At 34.8% G+C, this 19,520-nt stretch overlaps 1 protein-coding gene across 3 annotated transcripts in view; it reads left to right on the top strand.

The window, feature by feature from the left end:
- The first annotated feature begins 4,928 nt into the window (after positions 1-4,928).
- SAV1 (salvador family WW domain containing protein 1) overlaps positions 4,929-19,520 on the top strand; it is a 54,846-nt gene continuing 40,254 nt past the window's right edge. For 2 of the 3 annotated variants that reach the window (XM_003756415.4, XM_012549253.3), the window contains exons 1-2: positions 4,929-5,424; positions 11,423-11,866. In XM_003756415.4, the coding sequence (XP_003756463.1) occupies positions 5,331-5,424; positions 11,423-11,866 (538 nt within the window). In that variant the 5' untranslated portion in view covers positions 4,929-5,330. The other variant, XM_031952923.1, reaches the window with a different exon arrangement.

Raw genomic sequence — 19,520 nt, 5'->3', positions numbered from 1 at the left:
ATTGTGTCCTTCAATATAGCCTGGTTAGCTCAGGCTTATCTCTCTGCTTGGTTCCAAGAGCTCCCTCCGAATAGTTTCACTGCATCAGCGAATGGTTGTAGGAGGTCCTTTTGGAATTGTATGTAGCCTAACACTGTGTGTTCAATGAGTGTCAGGAAGGCTACTGCTAGGAGGATAGGAATAATATAGAGTAGAAGGTTTATTGTAAACATTTATTAAGAAGAGGGTTTGGACCTCTGGAAGTAAAGGATTAAACTTTATGCAATTACCAACTCTTGCCATCTTAACAACCCTGTTCTTGGGGAGAAATACAAATTGATTTAGTATATTTAGATTGATTCATATATTGGTTCTAGGGCTTATTGGGGACGTTGGCCCTATTTCTCTTGTCCTTTCGTACTGGGAGAAATGAATTTACAGATAGAAACTGACCTGGATTTCTCTGGTCTGAACTCAGATCACGTAGGACTTTAATTGTTGAACAAACGAACCTTTAATAGCAGTTGCACCATTTGGGTGTCCTGATCCAACATCGAGGTCGTAAACCCCAATTTTTAATATGGGCTCTCAAATAGGATTGTGCTGTTATCCCTGGGGTAACTTGTTCCGTTGATCAATAGATGGGTCAATTACTGGTATTGTTACACTTAGAATCATTAATCTAGGTTATATTCATTCGGAGGTTATTTTATACTCCGAGGTCACCCCAACCAAAGACTATAACTCAGGGGCTTATACAGGTTGTTCCGGTAGGTTATGTGTTAGTATCTCCAAATCCAAAGCTTTGTCCTTCCGACTCCAGCCAGCACCAAGTTGGAAGATGCAATGAATCTCTCTTGCCTCGGACTGAGGGCCTCGCAGAGTGCTCCTTTCAGACCCCTGGGAATGTTCCCAAGTAACTCTCCTGAGTGGCTCACTGGAGCTGTATTTATGCTACTTCTCTGAGAGTGGGATTGTGGGATATCTCCCAGCATGCTCTCTGGCCCTAAGAGCTTCAAGGGGGGTCTGTGAATTCAGACATCTCTTTCTAAACCCTGAAATCTCCCAAACATGTGAACTCCAATGAGTACTTAAATATTTCTTGCTTCTATGAGCTCTCTAAAGGTGTGAACACAAGCATCATTTCAATCAGTTGTACTTAGTACCTTGTTTCAAGTTCTGGCCCAAAATATCTCCTTCTAAGATCAAATCAATCATATTGAACCATGCTAAATTAGATAATTATTGTCTCTATCAACTCTAATGGCTTAACACTTTGTAAAGATTCCAACACCCTGCATTCAATTGCTTTCTTATTAACAACATATCTTTTAGGGACCATTTTCATAGACATAAGGTTTGGCAGGGGGAGGGGAAGGAAGACTGCATAAATCTAATCAAACCCATCTCCTTCATCTTCTCTTTTATCATCTTTATGAGGTCTATTACAAACAAATCCCCATCTTAGCTATTTTAAAAGGAACAAAGAGCATTCCTGGCTTTAGTGCTAATATATTTAGTTAACTCAATAAAAGTAGGTTTTCAGAGAGGTCCCCTAGTCTATGAAAGTTGCAGGGAGCAGAGAGGCTCTCTTGCAGAAAGCATCATTTACATCATTTACTATGTCTTCAGAAGCATCCAAGGACTCTTCAGTTTTCCGATTGAATTTTTGCTGTAATCACTAGCTCCTTGGTGGAAATAATCCCCACACAGCCTGTTCCTTTTGAAGGGAGTTAACCTCTGCTTCCTGGAAGCAGTAATTGGATAAACCTGGAACTTTCTTACTATTTGTGGGAGTTCCCCCATCTCTGATCTAAAGCTGTTGTTTTCTCTAGAGAGTTAAGTAAAATAAGCTCTTGAGACCCAGGTCCTCAGGCTGAGTGATAAAGGAAACAGAAGTGAAGTCAATGTATAGTTGAAAAGAGATGAAGAGAAAGAGAGTTGGCAGAAATGTTGGAGAAAAATGGAGTTCCTAGTGAGATGGGGGTAAGTGGGAAGCTACATACAAAACAGCTATGAGGTAACCTTGAATTGGAAGCAATGATTTTCTGCAGGGTATTGAGGTTTTTCAGCTGTCTTTAAAAACAAAAAAACAACAGAGGTTCCAATATATATTTTGATTTTTTGGTCCATTTGGTCTTCTAACCAAGCCTAGGCCATTCTGCATGCTGCAGTGTAATGTTGTTGTAGGTTTTCTGGAGGTCTCTGGACCTGTTTTCCTTTCAGTTGAATAATCACCAAGAGAATAGTAAGGTGTTAAAAGTCCAAGTACTTCTCCTTCATAATCTAGTTTCCTGGCCTGGAGTTGGGGCCAGACAGGCCTTGGTCTCAGTCGGGGAAGTGTAGGAGGTCAGCCACCAAAGTGGTGTGAGATGAAGTGAATGAATCTGGCTCTGACCCTGGCTGAGTTTGTTCCAGTTTATATGCTCTACACTGAGTATAAACCAATCATTATATCACTAGGAAAACATTATTTGTTGTAAGATTAATCAATCATACTGAATTTAGAGAACTATTAATCACCATGCTAAACTAGATAACCATTGTTTTATCAATTCCACTGAGTTAGCACCTTGTAAGAATCCTTGTTTTAAATACAGAATTCTGTCCCATAACCCTGCAGAATATGAATTGACTCAGGTTGTTGGAATGCTTGCCAGAGCCTTTTTTTTTTTTTTTTTTTTTTTTTTAAGACCTTTGGGCGAGATGTATAGTTGCGAACACATAAGGTAAGCTGGTTTACCAATATATCCTGATTACAGGTATGCTGCTCTATTGCTGTCTGGTCCTTCCATCAGCTGTTTTTTCTCAAAGTCTGTCTAACTTCATGTTCATTGTTGACACTATCCATCTCATCCTTTGCTATCTCCTTTTCTTTTCAGTCTTTTCCAACATCAGGGTCTTTTCCAGTGAGTCCTATTTTCTCATTGTGTGCCCAAAGTATTTAAACTTCAGTTTTGTATTTGATTTTCCATGTAAATAGTCTGAATTAATTTATTTAAGAAACTCATTAGTTTCTTTAGCCAGCTAGTTGCGTTAGGGCAGGTAAGTGGCACAGTAGATAGAGCATCAGCCCTGAAGTCAGGAGGACCTGAGTTCAAATATGATCTCAGACACTTAACACTTCTTTGCTATATGACCCTGAGCAATTCGCTTAACCCAAATTGCCTCAGGAAAAAAAAAAAGAGAAATATTGAAGGAAAAAGGAACAGCAGTTAATTGATATTGGATTTTCTGTCATGCTTTGAGTTATCTCATTATTATTATCTTATTACCATTAGTTCATTCTTTGGTATATTCCAATCTGTATAACTTTAATTTTTTAAAAATTATTTTAATTGCTATTTTCCATTTGCAATAGCATTTTGTTTAACCAGTGTTGGATTTAAATTTTCTCTAGAAATATTTAAGAAACAAAATTCTCTAGTCTCAAAAACCCTTTTCAGATTTGTCCCCTTAGGTAGATGGGTTAAGTCAGGCTTTTCTTCAGGAAAAGAAACAATGGAAATACTTCAGTTAGTAAGAGTCAGTATTTTAGGTTCTCTATGACAGAAAAGCAGGCTAATGATGCTCTTAACCTAGGATACAGCCAGGGCAGAAGAGAGGAAAGAAATCTGGTACAAATTATCAAGGTCAAGAGTCTTCAAAAGGGATTGAAAAAGGACTACATGTTTTTGTTACATGTACATGTTACATGTTTTTGTTTTTCTCTGTAATATCATTCGTTGATTGTTTTTGAAATTCACTGTAAAAATCTAAGCATTTCAAATATTTTACAAAATTTTGTCAGTTGATGTCAACTGGCTCACTAAAGATCTAATTATATATTAAGAACAGAAAAGAATTATATTTTATTGCAATTTTAATAAAAAAAATAGAGATTTCATCTTCAACACACAATTTTGAATAACTACTTTCTGACAAAGATTGTGAATTAAAGCATTTCTGCTCTGTACAACTGCATTTTGACAGGACAGTGCAATCTTGTTATGTATAGCCGGAACTTTCTTGAATCAATTGTTTTAAAAATAAAGTCTTTTATAAATTAAATGAATTTGGGTCTCTACTTTATTAAAGTATATGATTTATATATAAAGTATGTAGTTTAACTTTTTATTCTTTATAAAACATTAAAGCACCATGTACCTTACTAGAATACAATTTAAAATATTTTTTAAAATACTCAAAACTATTTCTCATGGTTTTAAAATAAGACCTCATATCAAAAGCATGAAAATCTAACATTCTTTCAATTTTATATTTATATCATTTTATATGATTTTATATACTTATGATATATAAATTATTAAATTATAAATATTATTTGTTATAAATAATATATTATAAACTATTAAATATGTAATTATTATATATAATTAAATATATAATATATTATAAAATTATTAAATATGCAATTATTACATATAATTTAATATATAACATATTATAAAATTATTAAATATAAATATATATTTATGATCTATAGAAATTCATATCAATTTATATCAGGCAATTACTATTTTGTTGATCATGTGATAGGTGATTGTTTTTCCACATTTTCTTTAAGAATAAACATTTTCTTTTCTTATGTTCTATGTGTGCTGGGAAGGGAATTATTTTTATTTTTGTCTTTCAATACAATCCTCTCTCCCTTTCCCTCATGTCTTTTTAGCCCTTGATGGGCAGGGGCTAAAGAAAAAAAAAAATTCCCCCTCGGGGACCGGATTTGGTTTCAGCTGCTCTGGAATTAGATTTTGAGAATGAAATTTAACGAAGAACTTCCCTTCTCGGTCTTTTTTTCCCCGCTTCATCCCGAGACTGCGTTAGACTGTAGACCCGGACAACCCAAGCCCGTAAATGTTTTCCCTTTGCTATTCTTTAGCTAGAGGTTCCAGAGAACTGGCGGAAGAGGCACGTGCTGCGTAGAATTTCCCAGAAGTCCCTGCAGCCTCCGGGGAAAAATTACTGGCGCAGGAGGCTGCGGTGGATTCGGTTCCCGGGCGCAGGCCGAGCCTTTGCAGATCATGGCTCTGGCCTCCCTTGGTTGCTCTTCCCTTCCAGCGGCCCTGGGCACCCCCCCCGGAGCGGTCGAGCTTCTTTGGAGTTTCGAACAAGAGTGTGCCGAGTGGCCGACATCCTTAGCAGCCCCGTAAGATGCAGCGATCGTTGCGGAGTAGCCGGGGCTTTAGGGCGGCAGGCGACTGACTGCAACTCGCGAAAAGTAGGGAGGGAAGTGGGCTGCGGAGCCGAGCCCGGGCGCAGCGGAGCGGAGACCTCTAGAGGCTCCGTGCGCTAGAAAAGTTCGGCGGGCTCCTGGGAGGGACCCGGTAGCCGCGCACCGTTCCTACGAGATGTTGTCCCGGAAAAAAACTAAGAACGAAGCGTCCAAGTCGTCCGAGGTGCAGGGGAAGTACGTCAAGAAGGAAACGTCGCCTCTGCTGCGGAGTGAGTCCCTGGCGAGTAGGAGAGGGGGCAGGGGTGTGGTGGCGGCGCGGAGCCGCTCAGAGCCCTCCTCGGTGAAGTGTGGGCTGTGTTCCTTGTCTCTTCGGTCCCATCTGGGCCTAAAGCCTGAGGTCCTAAGGCTTCCCTTCTGCTCGCCCTGCGGGCGCAGGACTGGGAGTTTGCGACCCCGGGGAGGGTGGAGAAGGAGCCCTTAGAGCATGCGAATGAAGACCGAGATGGATTTAGGCGATTTTGCGGCCTGGGACTCGGGGCTGCCGGCGGCAGGCGGGAAGGGGATGACCAGGAGCAAGAGCGGCAAAAACCTCTCCTGGTGTCTGTCACCAGCCAGCCCTTACTTTTGACCAGGAACGGAAAGGCCTTCGTATAACTCTGGGATTTGCCTGGTTGCTTCCCTGCGTCTCCTTGACTTTATTTCTAAGAGCCACTGTTTTTAATTACGTTTATTTATTTATTTTTGCTAGCGTTCTCTTTCTAAAAATTAACTAAAACTTACTACATGTCAGAAGAGACAATCAGAATACTTTTCCCGTTTGGAGAGGAGTATCCCTATATCCATGTTGGCATTATTTTCACTTACAGACTTAATTTAATAATGCAGATTATGAAGTTTCAGGGAGATAGCCACCTAAAAGTTTGAGTTGTACGTGGTTTATAACTAGTTTCAGCTGTTTAGACAAAAAAGCAGGGTTTGGTGGCGGAAGGCAGAGGGAGGAGGGGAAAGCCATTTGGATATACTCAGATCTGGGAACTTCAGAGTTCTGGAAATTGATTCTTTTGTGATGTATAGCAAGATAAAGAGTATGATCGTCTTTGTGTGTGGCTTAAGTGGAATTGGAGGAGTTTGCACATGGCGCACTGATAGATTGAGAAATTTCGTTGTTATTACAGTCAGTAATGAGGCATTCTAATATGAGGGCAGGATTTGGAAAGGAAAGTATCTGACCCTGAACTCATTGAGGAAAGAAGAGGAGTATCCTAGAGGTTTATAGATAACAGCTACTAGGGTTTTGATTGGGTAGTAAACGTGGATTGTTTGGACCTCAAAGGAAGATAATTTACTGATTGATGTTGGTAGGAGGAAGAATCTGGAAATTATAGTAGGGAATAAGGAATATTCTAATTCTTCCTCCATGAATCTAGGGGGATGTATGAAAATTCAGCTTGATCTGGAAAGGGTGATCAGAGAAGGAGCCAAATTTCATTGAGAGCTGGAATATTAGAAGTGGGAAAGAAAAATATTTAAGATGAAACCATGTTTGTTGTAGTCCAGAGGGCACAGTGGAATGGATATTTTATTGGGACTTTGGGGGTGGGGATTGAGGAGAATGGGAATGAAGATTTAGGACTGGGGAATGGATTGGGTTCTGGATGATGACCAACAGTGATTCAGATTCACTAGGATATGGAGGGTCTCAGCAGGTTTTTTGTTTATCTTTAAATATAAAATTTAGAAACATTTTAAAATTTCAATATGATCTTGACGGAAAGGGGAGTTATTTCATATATTTGGGGAATTCAGAGGAGGGAGCAAGATCTTAGATCAAGTAGTGGTGATACACTACTTTCTCAAAGAAGGAGAACAGCCTGGAAACTTGAGTCTTCCCACTCCTCAGTAATAGGAGACATTTCTAGCACTCACGTTTTTGGTGTGAGGAGTCAGTGGTTAGAGCTATTGTATTGATATATCCTTTTCAGAAGTAGAAACCACTGATTTGATATCTGTCTTAGTATCTTTCCAAAGCAGGAGGTGGAAGGGGTAAGTATTGGAGGAGGTGATTGGCAGGTGACCAGAGAGCCTGGTTGTATAAGCTACATGGTATGCAGGCTGTTAGATATAGTTGGTTAGATAAGTTTGTCAAGCAGAAGTTTTTGAAAAGAGGAAGAAAAGATCAGACCTGTATTTTATGAATGTATAGAAATTAGAATGGGAAGAGACCAGTCAGAAACCAATTAAGAAGCACATAAGATGCTGTTTTCATTTTTCAGATGATGAGGTCCCGCATTAAGTAGATAACTAACTTAGTAGAGAAGTGCTTAAGAAAGGTTTTGGGGAGTTAGAATTGATAAAATTTGGCAACTGATGGAGAATTAGACTTTAAAAGTCATTTACTTTGTGCTAATATTAGCATTATGGCTCCTCTGCTGTAATTAATAGGAATTTTCCCTTAGTATGAATGTTTTATTCTGCTCCTAGATAGATTACACTGAAGATTTATAAAGCTTCCACAGTAACTCTGAAATAGATAGTGCAATTATCATCATAATCTCTTACAAGTGAGGAAACCAAGATTTAACAAGACTTCGCGATTTTTTCATTATCATATAGCTAATAAATCTCCTTTTCAGTTTGAACCCGTCTCTTAACTTAAGATTCAGTGCTTTTTCTAATCCATTTCATCACAGAGAGTAAGACCTTCACCTAAGGCATATACTATTGTTTTTAACCAGTTGCTTTCAACAACAACAATACTCCTTGCAAAGCAGAAAAAAAAAAACTACAAAATCATTTTTATTGGGATTTTACAAGTGAGATTTTGGCTGTTGAAGTAATGACTATTCCAGCATTAAGTGTCAAAATAACCTGGTTTTCATTTGGTATATGAGCAATTCCTAGAAAATTTTAGGTATTTTTAGTTAGTTCATTTGAACATATTTTTGAATATTAAAAATATTTTTGTAAAGTACTTTTACTAAAATGAACTTCAAACCAGCAAAAAATTTTATAATTGTCCACATTTTCCATAAGTCTTATTTTTATAAAGGTCATTCAATAAGTGTATCAGGTAAAAGAAAGTATTAGGAGTCTAAAGGTTAATACTGTTGTGAGACTTGATTTTAAAATTATTTTGTAATTTTTCATAGTGGTATATTTTTTCAGGCCCTTAGGTTCACAAACCAGTCTAATTTCAATAATAACTTATTATTTGTTACATAAACTTATTGTGCTGTCATTCAAGAATGTATGAAATAATAATCATATATAATTAACCAATTACTTACATTGTTACAATTAGTTTTGATTTTTGATTTGCTGCCCCACAATGGGGAGTGATTAGAAAAGTAAAATTAGGATCATTGGGAAAAAATTCCAATAAGGAAGATTATAAAAGAAGAAATGGGAAAGAAGTTATCCAATGGTGAAACAGGTAGCCACATTAATAAATTTCCTAACATTGAAGCTCTTCAAGTAGAGGCTGGCTGATCACTTGAGTACTTCTGAGTTGATAAATTTTGTATTCTGTTTGTTTGCTTCTGATATTTAATTTCTGTGACTTATTTTCTATAATGTTCCTATCACTCATTTAGGCCCAATTTTTCAGATCTTCATAAGTCACAAACCAATTGTAGACTATTAATTTGATGTTAAACTGCACTTAAGCTTAAGACTGTTAACAAATTCTAATAATAAATTTTTTCAAAAGCAAGCAAAAATTTTTCCGAGCAGAAATTTAGTTTTCAATTAATAATAATTTTTGAACTTTTAAAAAATTCTGTTGTGACTTTATGAAAGTCATTATTCTCCTTACATTTGTGTTGAACTGTAATTTTTCTTTCCTTCAGGTCATTGTTTCAGATTCTGTTTTTGAACTAGTTCAGCATTTAATAACAATTTGATATGAGACTGGAGTTTTTATAAAGTTACTACAGAACTTTGTGAATCAAACCCACTTTGTATCATCTTTTACTTGCATTGGCTCCTGTCATTTACATTTGTATTTTTAAAAATCACCTTTATCACAAGATGGAGAAGAAATAGATTAGATTGCAGTTTGTCTGAAAATGATCAGGGAAAGATTTTGATGGATTATAAATGAGTCAGCAATATAATGTGGTATTTTTAATTTTTATCCCAAGTGCCCAATATTGTTACTGCCTGGCACATTAGCTACTTAATAAATACTTATTGATTGATGGTTATTTTTGCTCTGTCTTTCTGATTTTTCATGACAAAAACTGAGCAGCTCTGATTTTTCCCTCATCAGCTATATTTATTCCATTTACTAGAGCAGCAATCCTATATTTATTTTAATCCCCTTATTTTCCCCAATACTTTTCTTTTAATACTAGATTTTTCTATTTTGCTCTAGCTAAGAAGGGCATGTTTCCTTACCGGCTTCATCCCACTAGAGATTGGCAAGGTAGCTTTGATCTATTCTGTAACCCAAGTTGGTTTATATTGGTTAGTCCAATTTCTCTTGGACACCATGGTTTTCCCTTTCTAAGGGCTCACTATATTGGTATTGGGTTTAGACATTTGATCACTTTAGTCTATAAAGAACCACTTAAGTTCAAAATTCCAGGGTTTAATAAGAGTTCCACTAGCCTCAGCCTTCTTTGTAGAAGGGAATACAGGTGTGTGCCACATCTGTCCGCAGTATAATTTTTAAAAGATTCTTTTTGTTATCCTTAACTTCCCTTGCCAGTTGGAAATCATTCTTTATTTTACTATTCCTAATGCCATCCATTTTAATATCATATTTTTTACTGATGTCATTTATTTTTATATTACCCTCATTACTAAATGTGTTCTTCCTCACTTTGATATCTATTTTGTCAGCCTTTGAAAAAGTTTTAGAAATAAGGTTAAAAAAAATTCATCAAAACCAACAAATTGGCATATCTGTTTCTATCTAGGCCCCTACCTCTACAAAGAAGTATAGAAAGTACATTTTCTCAAATCTTTTCATGAGAAAAGTTTGGTTATTTTAAGTGCACAGTGTTCCTGATGATCTTTTATGAAATGAGGTAATATTTGGAAAGCTCTTAGCACAGTGCTTGGCACTATGGGAATGTTGGCAATTATAATTAGCCATTATCTTAAGGTCCTTTTCAGTCTAAATCTATGATCTTTTGAATCTAATTGTAAAGTCTACCCTTGGGTTTAAAAAAACCACTTCACAAATATAAGTTGGGAAGACATAACTGGACAGAAGTTATTAAAATATGTGGGCATTTTAATGGGCTACAAAGCTAATGAGTCAATGGTGGGATGTGGAAGCCAAAATAGTTGATGCAGTTTTGGATTGCATTGAAATGCATAGTTTTTTGAAATAAGTAGATGATAGTCGCACTGCACTCTGCTCAGTTCAGAACACATATAATGTATTACATTAAGTTTTGGATGCCTCAGCTTATGCAGATCTTTTTTCTTTGGCTGAGGCATTTGGGGTTAAGTGACTTGCCCAGGGTCACACAGCAGGGAAGTGTTAAGTGTCTGAGATCACATTTGAATTCAGATCCTCCTGACTTCAGGGCTGGTGCTCTATCTACTGCATCACCTAGCTGCCCCTACGAAAGTCATTATTAAGGTAGACATTAAAAATATGTAGAAATTGTAGCTAGAATTTGAACTGGTTGTATTTAGCTTTAAGAAGGAAAAAAACATAAGCTGGGAGGGACATGAGTAAGAAAAATTGTTCTGTTTGATTCTAGAAGGCAAACATTTGGGTTTGTTGGTCAGGAAGAATTTCTTCACATTTAGAACTATCCAAAAGTATAATGGGTCTTATTGGTTCTCCTGTGTCTTCAGGTAAAGGTTGTCAAGTAAAGGCTTTGTTAGGTCTTTTCATTTCTGAAATTCTGTGATTCTTGATCCCAGAGGATATAACTAGGACTAAGGGATGGGTAAAGAAAGATATTACTGGTGGACAGATTTTATCTTATGTGGCAGAAATTTATAACATTTAGAATTCTCCAAAACTGGAATGGTTTATTTCTGGAAATATTTGGTTCCCTGGAGCTGAGGCAAAGATTGGTTTATTACTTGTTAGGAATATTGTAGGGGCATTTCATGCTATTAGTAAGATGTGGACAAAATGATCTCAGAAGTCCTTTCCAATTCTTAGGATTCTTAGAATTCAAATTATTATTTTTTTGATATACTAAAATAATGCATTTGCTTTTGTGAATCAATTCAAATAGCCCTTGTTAGAGCCTATTCTTTCTATGTTTTGAAGTAGTAATTTTGTTGTTATTACAGATCTTATGCCTTCATTCATCCGTCATGGTCCGACGATTCCAAGACGAACTGATATCTGTCTTCCAGATTCAAGCACTTATGCCTTTTCAGCTACTGGGGATGGAGTGGTTTCCAGAAATCAGAGTTTTCTTAGGACTCCAATTCAGAGGCCACCTCATGAAATCATGAGGAGAGAAAGCAACAGACTATCTGCACCTTCCTACCTTGCAAGGAGTTTAGCAGATGTCCCTCGGGAATATGGTTCTTCTTCTCAGGGTTTTTTAATGGAGACCAATGCTGCTGTTGAAAATGGTGACACTAGTTCCTCTTACTATTTTTTGGATAATTTTTTCAGTGGTCAAAGGAGGCAGTTGCCTGGAGATCCTGTACATGAAGACTACAGATATGAATACAACAGTGATATCTTCCAAAGAATTCCACACAGTCAGGGGAGGCATGTGTCAGGTGATTCAAAGTACAAATACTGCATGTGTGTTTTTATTCTGATTTGCCTGACTGTTTTAAGTATGGTAGATATTCTGGTCTGGGCTCACTTGGTAGGAACTTTGGAAACTAATAAGCACTCTTTTGGAGATCATCCTATTTAATCCTTCATTATTACTAATCAACCTTGTAATTCGTCATTCTTCCTTAACACAGAAAAAGTTTGAAAGAAACTCAGTTTCATTCATTGTAATATGATACAGTTTTAGTATTACTGCTTCCCAACTTTTTGTCTCATGCATATAAACGAAATCCTAGATGAGCTAAGTACCACTTTACTTTCAGTAGTGAAAGGTTTGGTTTTTCATCATCCATTCTTTCTTTTCCTAACATTTCTCTGCTATAGATCCTATTGATACTTGATCATTTCTCTCCTTTAACCTCCCCAACTTCACTCTTGAGACATCATTTTGATAAGCCAAGGATATTTTATTTTGTTGCTGTGGGGACTTCCTTTCCCGATACACATAATCATAACCCCTCTCCCAGTTAGTAAATGGTTTTCAAGAGTTGCTGAAAAATTCATTGCCCTATGCCCACACTTACAATAAACTTTTAAACTTAGTGAGGCTAGTCCAGTTTTTAGCACAGTGTCTGGTATATAGTAGGTGCTTAATAAATGCTTGTTGACTGTCCTTGATCTTCAGACTATAGACAATTTGTTAAGACATGCAATCATTTGTTCTCTTCTGGGCATAACTTTTAAGAACTCTTAAGACACTTCATGTGATGATGAAGTGTCACAATATAATTTTAATGGAATTGCATATTAACCTGATATTTTCTCCCATGAAGTTTCTTATAATCTCTAAGGCATGGAAATTTTCATTTTTAGAGATTCAGAGATCCAGTATATAACAATCTCATAGGAAGATATTAATGATTCATGGTCTAGAGCAGGGGTCCTCAAACTATGGCCTGCGGGCCAGATTCGGCAGCTGAGGACATTTATCCCCCTCACCCAGGGCTATGAAGTTTCTTTAAAGGCCCACAAAACAAAGTTTTTTTTTTTATTATAATCTGGCCCCCCAACAGTCTGAGGGACAGTGAACTGGCCCCCTATTTAAAAAGTTTGAGGATCCCTGGCTGGAGAATTATATTCTTCTATCATTCTTCCTTTTCCTGTACATTAATGCTTTTAAAACTTACTCATCCTTACTTTAACTTCCAATATCTCTACTGCTCTGTATTTTCCCATGCCATCATCTTTGCTCTGGGCATATTCTACTCTTCCCAATTTTGACCCTTTTGTTAAATCAGTTGAACTCTGTACCTATCTTCTACTCTTGCCTCTAACTCTTTTGTTCTATTCTCACTCATATGTTGTATTATCTCTCTATCCATTTTTAAAAAATTAATATGCTTTAGAATACATCTTGTCATTCAATCCTTCTCACTTATCTAATATGAATTGAACCTTACCTGTTCAAAATTCTAAAAAAAGAATTTTGTTGGTTATTTAGTTGATCTTATGTTCAGAAGAGCTAAAACCAGAGCTTTTGGTCACTTAGAGCCAATCACAGCACAACTTTTTGCCCCAGGTTATGCTGTTTATGCTTTTGGCTGGAGCATGGATTTTTTTTTTACTTAGTGAAGGGATATATATATATATATATATATATATATATATATATATACACATGTGTTTCTAATTTTTTATTGATTCCTACTAAAATTTTATAATAAAATAAGAATTCTAATTTTCTCTGTTAATCATGAAAAAATTCCCTAAAACTTAACAGAATTAGAAGTTGACAATTAAGAAATTAATATCTTTCACATTTTTATTAGAACTAATTAACTCAGCATATCAAGATATATGTGTTTGGATTTTGGGATATGTATTTTCAGAGAAGATTCTGTTTCCTATGTAGATAAATAAATGTGTTAACTGATGGGGCTGAATTCTCATTGTCAAAATTTTATCTTCTGAAGCAAATAATCCACAATAATTCTTCCATTTCAACTTTTTACTAATACTAATTTCAACTTTAATACATACGTTTCCAGACTAGAATAACGTTTCCTGGGGTTGATAAAACCTTAAAACCTCGGTTACCCATTTTTATGTTATATTTATGTATAAATATTGCACTTATATAGATTTATGTGATTATTATTTTATCTAAAGGCTATTTGCCTTGTACTTTTGAAATTTTAATGTAAGCACTTAAAATCATAATGTGATTTTAAGAAAATCTTAAGAAAATTAAATGTCTAATATAAGAAAATCTTTGTCAAGGTCACTTAATAAATTTTTATTATGAATAGGCACTCATACAAATGTATACATTAAATCTCAACATACAGAGTTTTTAGAAATAAAATATATTCTGGTCACATTAGGGAACTTCCACCTCAGAATGAACGTACAATAGTTGTTTAAGTTATTAGTTGATCAGATAGTTAAATAGCTTTTTATGATAAATTACAGTTTCTGCTCCAAGATAGTAATAAAATATCTCCCTCATTTTTGGAAAATTGGCAAAGCCATGAGTGGCATGTCTAGCACATATAGAAAAGCAAAGTAGTTAAGGAGTTAAAGGGAATTTCTGCACTCTGTGATTTCCGTTAAGGTGTCAATCAAGAGTGTCAGAAAAAGGGCTTTCATTATAGCAGGTATATACATACACTCATATTCAAGTTAAATGAACAAACTTTTTTTTAAAATAGGAAACAGAGGCTTTAATGTAAATGTTATCTTTTGATCTTTTTGAGTTATATGCCAGATATAATGTTATTTGCTGAGCTCGCTTACATAGTAAATTTGTTTTATTTGATCAAGTGCTCAACTTTTAATAGTTTGAACAATTGGATAACAGCTAAATTCATTTTCACACAAACTTGGGAAAATAAATAAATACATATATGTATGCACTCATACATACATACATACATATATGTACAGTTTTTTTTTCCCTTTTTGGTTAGAGCTTAGATTTTTGTTTTGTTTCCCATATTCTGTTAAGAGAAAATGTAACATTTTTTCAGGTGTACATCATGTGTCTTGGAATTGTCCTAGATCATTGTATTGTTAAGAAGAACTAAATCTATTGAAGTTGATCATACACATTTCAATAGTAATTTTATTTTTCAGAATTACCTTAAACTAATCAGTACTGAGAAAGATCATCCTGCTTGAGTGAATTCCATTGCCATAAATTGGCAAACCTTTATATAATACTAATACATACATATCCAGACAATAGTATCTTTTCCTGGGGTTGATAAAACCTTAAAAAACCTTGGTTACCCTTTTTTTATGTCAATTAATATGGGCATATATGTGGAAAGTCAAGGAATAGAGGAATAAAGAATCATGTTCCCTGAGGTAAAATGAGAAAGAAGTTCAAAGGACTTAGTACCTTAGAAAGGAAAGTGGAAACAGTCTTAGAGATATTTTGTAAAATTTTAAAAATAGGGAAAATAACATTTTTTTCACATCAGGTTATAAGATGTTGTACCATTGCCTGCTTACCTTCTAATAAATGATCATAGCAGTTACAGTCAATATTAGTTTTAAGGATTAGATCTCGTCAGGGTTATTATATTCCTTAAGCTTTTTAATTCTACTTTCTACCCTCCCTAACTGAGCTTTGCAGAATTAGTGTTTCTGGGTTGCCGCTCCTGGTAGATTTTTGCTACTGAAGAGCCATGGCCAAACTAGCTGTTGAAGATTGATTAAACTTCCATAGTATGCTTTGGCATATAATTTCTATTTTGGATAGGTTCTAGAAGTCATGGAAAATGTCTAGCCCCCATCTTAAATTATTCATGTGACTTGGCCACACATTACTTAAAAAGACTTTTACACTTTTCTGTGTCTCTATTTGAATTTCTGTTCTCTGTTGGACATTAAAAAAAAAATGTTTCCATAGACTACTTTTTCTGGCTTAACTATTGCTAACTCTCTTGCCCCCTATCTCCCACTTCAGGTTTGGAGGGAATAAGTAATGTGCTTGTTATCATGATTCTCCCTTCAGTCTTCATGAGTTCATACTATCCAAGATTTTTTGAAATATTCTCTTATCATTTCCTGCAGTATAATAATATTCTGTTACTTTCATATAATACAGTTTGTTCATTCTTCAACAGATAGGCACTTCCTTTGATTGAATTCACCTCCTCTCTCTCCTCCTCCATTTAATCCCTGCTTCAGAATCTGGGAGTATGTTTTACTTGAAGCTGTTCTCTCTCCAGTAGTCTTCTTTGGGCCTTGCTTTCTTTCCTGATGATTTTGATGAAGTTCTACCCTATTTTTTCTACCTTAGTAAACTATTTTTAACTTCTATTTTTTTCCTCACTTTGATCCTGACAACAGAATCCATGCCCATGTTCTCTTTTTTTCTTATGTAAATTGCTCTCTCTACTCTGAAAACATTAAGGGATTCATTTTTTTTCCTAGCCCTGGTTTTCCCTTTTTGAATATTAGGCCTGCATCATTATATAGATTCTTTCAGTTACTCAAATGCACTTACCTTTCTAGATTTCTATTCCCTCTTCAGATAGTATTTCAGTATCACTTCTTGGTTCTTCTCTTTTTATTTGAACATTTTATATTCCATTAAAGATCTATTTTTCTGGCTAAGTTATTCTTAGTGTTAGTTATTCTTATAGTTAGGCTATAGTGTTGCCTTTGGAAAATTGTGTTCCAAAATGTCCTGGTTTTTTCAGAGGGAGGTAGAAGTTGCCTGGTTCTGTGTGATTCTGCTGGTATCTCTAAACTCTTTTTCTGGACATTTAATAGTATTTTTTTTTTTTCTTTAATGTGGAAGCTCTGAAATTTGGTTGTTTCTGGTTCTTTGATTTTAGGCTTTCTTTTATGAGATGATTGATAGATTATCCCTTTTCACTTTCTTTCTGGTTTTAAAAATCTGGATAATTTTTATTTATATTTTTTTGGGTGAAGACTTTAAAAAAAAAAAAAGATTTTTAGATAGTTCAGTGTTTCTTAAATTCTTTCTCCTTGACCTGTTTTCCAGGTCAGTTGTTTTTGATATCATGTATTTTGTGTTTCCTTCAATTTTTCAATTTTGTGCCAACATTTCCTATTATCTCATGGAGTCATTGAGTTTTGTTTGGATTATTCTAGTTTTTAGGGAGTTCATTACTTGGATAAGATTTACTACTTTCCCTTTCACGCTCTTCATATTTCTTTTAATTCTTTTTTCCAGAGTTTTAAATTTCATTTTATTTCAATTTATTTAGTTCTTGTGAAAATTCTTTTTCCCTTTTTGCAACTGCTATGGAGTTACCCTCTCCTTTTTGGGTATCTCTTGATATTATTTTTATACCCTTCAGTGTCTTTTTTGCTTCATTCATCTGTCCTTTAGTTCCTGAATTGGGATTCTTTTTCAGAGCATCTCTCTTCTGAAAGAGTCTGCATGTATATGGGTTTGTTTGTTTGTTTTTTTCACTTTCAAATATACTTTTTTTTTTTTAAACTTCCTTCTTTGTTGATGTTATATTATTCCACTTTACAAAATCTAGGGGCTTAAATTTCCCCCTTGGCACTTAAGATTCTTTTTTCCCCCCCATTGAAACTCAATTTCTGTTTTCTAAAGAAACAATTTATTGCTCTTGACAACTTGGAATTTAGAGCAAATACCTCGTTATTCATTTTTTTCATCCTAGAAGGGATAAGTTACTTGGCTATGGCAGAAACAGAAACATCTCATACTGTTTGCAAGTCATTGTAGTAGTACCTTTATTCTTAACTCCTATGGAGCTCAGCCTTGTTGAACTACTTGTAGGTGTTTATATCTTATTTCTTAACTACTTCCAACAAAGTTGGACTCTATAGAAAAGGATTTTAACCAGGATAAACAATTCAATCTAGAGGACTTATTTATCTGACCTTTGAGGAGTATCAGTACAAGAAAGGGACAGGGTCTTGAAAGATACCCCAACAGTTCTGTTATCCGTGGCTGAGAACTGAGATTTATGTCAAGAAAGTCCTATTGGTTGTAGTACCAGCGTATTTCTTGTCCATCTAGTCCAAGGACATGATTTGAGAATATAATGTCCAGAAGATGGTAAGGAATCAGGGACTCAGAAAAATTTGACACATTATGTGAAGATGGTACTTGTGTTTTATTGCATTGATCAGAATTCTAAAGTCTTTCAATGCTGTTTTTCTCTCCATAATGTTGCCATGGAATAAATTGTTCTTGTAGTTCCACACATTATCGGTTTAGGGACCCTCTGGATTTGCCCTCAAATTATTTATTTCATCATATAAAAATATTTTTATTGATATGTTGGAGTTTTTTTTTTTTTAATATCTTGGATATTTCTTAAGTATCCTTTCAGCTCTTTTTTCCCCATCAAATATACAAAATATTTTTAAAAAATATAAAGAAATCAGGAAAACTTAAGCAGTTTTAAAAAGTCAGAAAATCTGTGTCATATCTCCTGTGTAGAATGGGGGTATTTTCTCATATCTCTTCTTTGGCGAAAGTCTCACCCTTTGTAGATTTATGACATTCTGTTTTTTTTTTTTTTTTGTTTTGTTTTTTTAATTATTCATTTGGAGGGGACACGTAGTTGCTTCATTCAATTTTGATTGTTTATTGGTTCTTTTGGTTTATATCATTGTAGTTATTTTAACATATTTTTTAAACTTCATTTTGTATTAGTCCATGTGTACATTTCTGTTTCTCTGTATTAATCACATTTGTCATTAAAGCACAGTAATATTCCATTACATATAGATACCACAGTTTATCTATTCCCCAATTGATGGGAATCTATTATGTTTGAATTCTTTTTTCGTATCACCAATATTTTGATGTATATGGTGCTGTTTCTCCTGTCTTTTTAAGTGTAATCTTTGGAAATTTTAGTCACTTTGTCTACCCAGATTGCTTTCTAAAATGATTGTATTGACTGACAGTGTTACCAATAATGTATCAGTTTAGTTAATTTTCTTTCAAATATATAGATGCTATGTTATTGTTATGTACATTTTAAGAATTGGTATTTCTTTGTTAGGGTGTGCTTAAATATAATAGCATTCCTATGCTTATGTCTTTATTATATTTTTATTTACTGTAATGTTGTCTGAAATAATCATTGCTCTCTTTGCTTTTTTTGAATTTATTTGAAACATGGTAGCTTTGTTTCATCTCATTTTTATAAATCTTAATAATAATTTATGCATTTATATAACATTGTGTGTAAGGCATAGTGCTAAGTACAAGATAGCTTCTATTATCTCCATTTTATGGATGAGAAAACTGAGGTATAAATAAAGCAAGCTAGTGTTTTCTATTTTATGAGTGAGTTAATCCCATTTATGTTCATGGTTATTATTGCTAATTAAATTTCCCTTTATCTTCTTTTGCTTTTTCTTTAGAAGGTAGTTTTGCTAAGTCCCTTATACTTTTTTATTTATGATTTATAAAAGAAATGACCTGTTTCTGCTCTATTATAGCTCAGCTCTTCTGCCCTCAACCCAGTCCAACTGTTCTTTAATCTTGCATTCCTTTTAATCCTCCTTTCATGTACCTTGCTATATAACTTCTAAGTTTGTCTTCCTTCACCTAGCCTGCTTTCACTCTTAATGTGTCACCTTGTCTTACTCCTTTCCTGTTTTCCTTTTGAGTTCACTGTA

Source organism: Sarcophilus harrisii, chromosome 2, assembly GCF_902635505.1.
Source record: "Sarcophilus harrisii chromosome 2, mSarHar1.11, whole genome shotgun sequence".
Classification (NCBI taxonomy): Eukaryota; Metazoa; Chordata; class Mammalia; order Dasyuromorphia; family Dasyuridae; genus Sarcophilus; species Sarcophilus harrisii.
The sequence above is the reverse complement of the archived record's forward strand: the minus strand, read 5'-3'. Positions and strand labels throughout refer to the sequence as shown.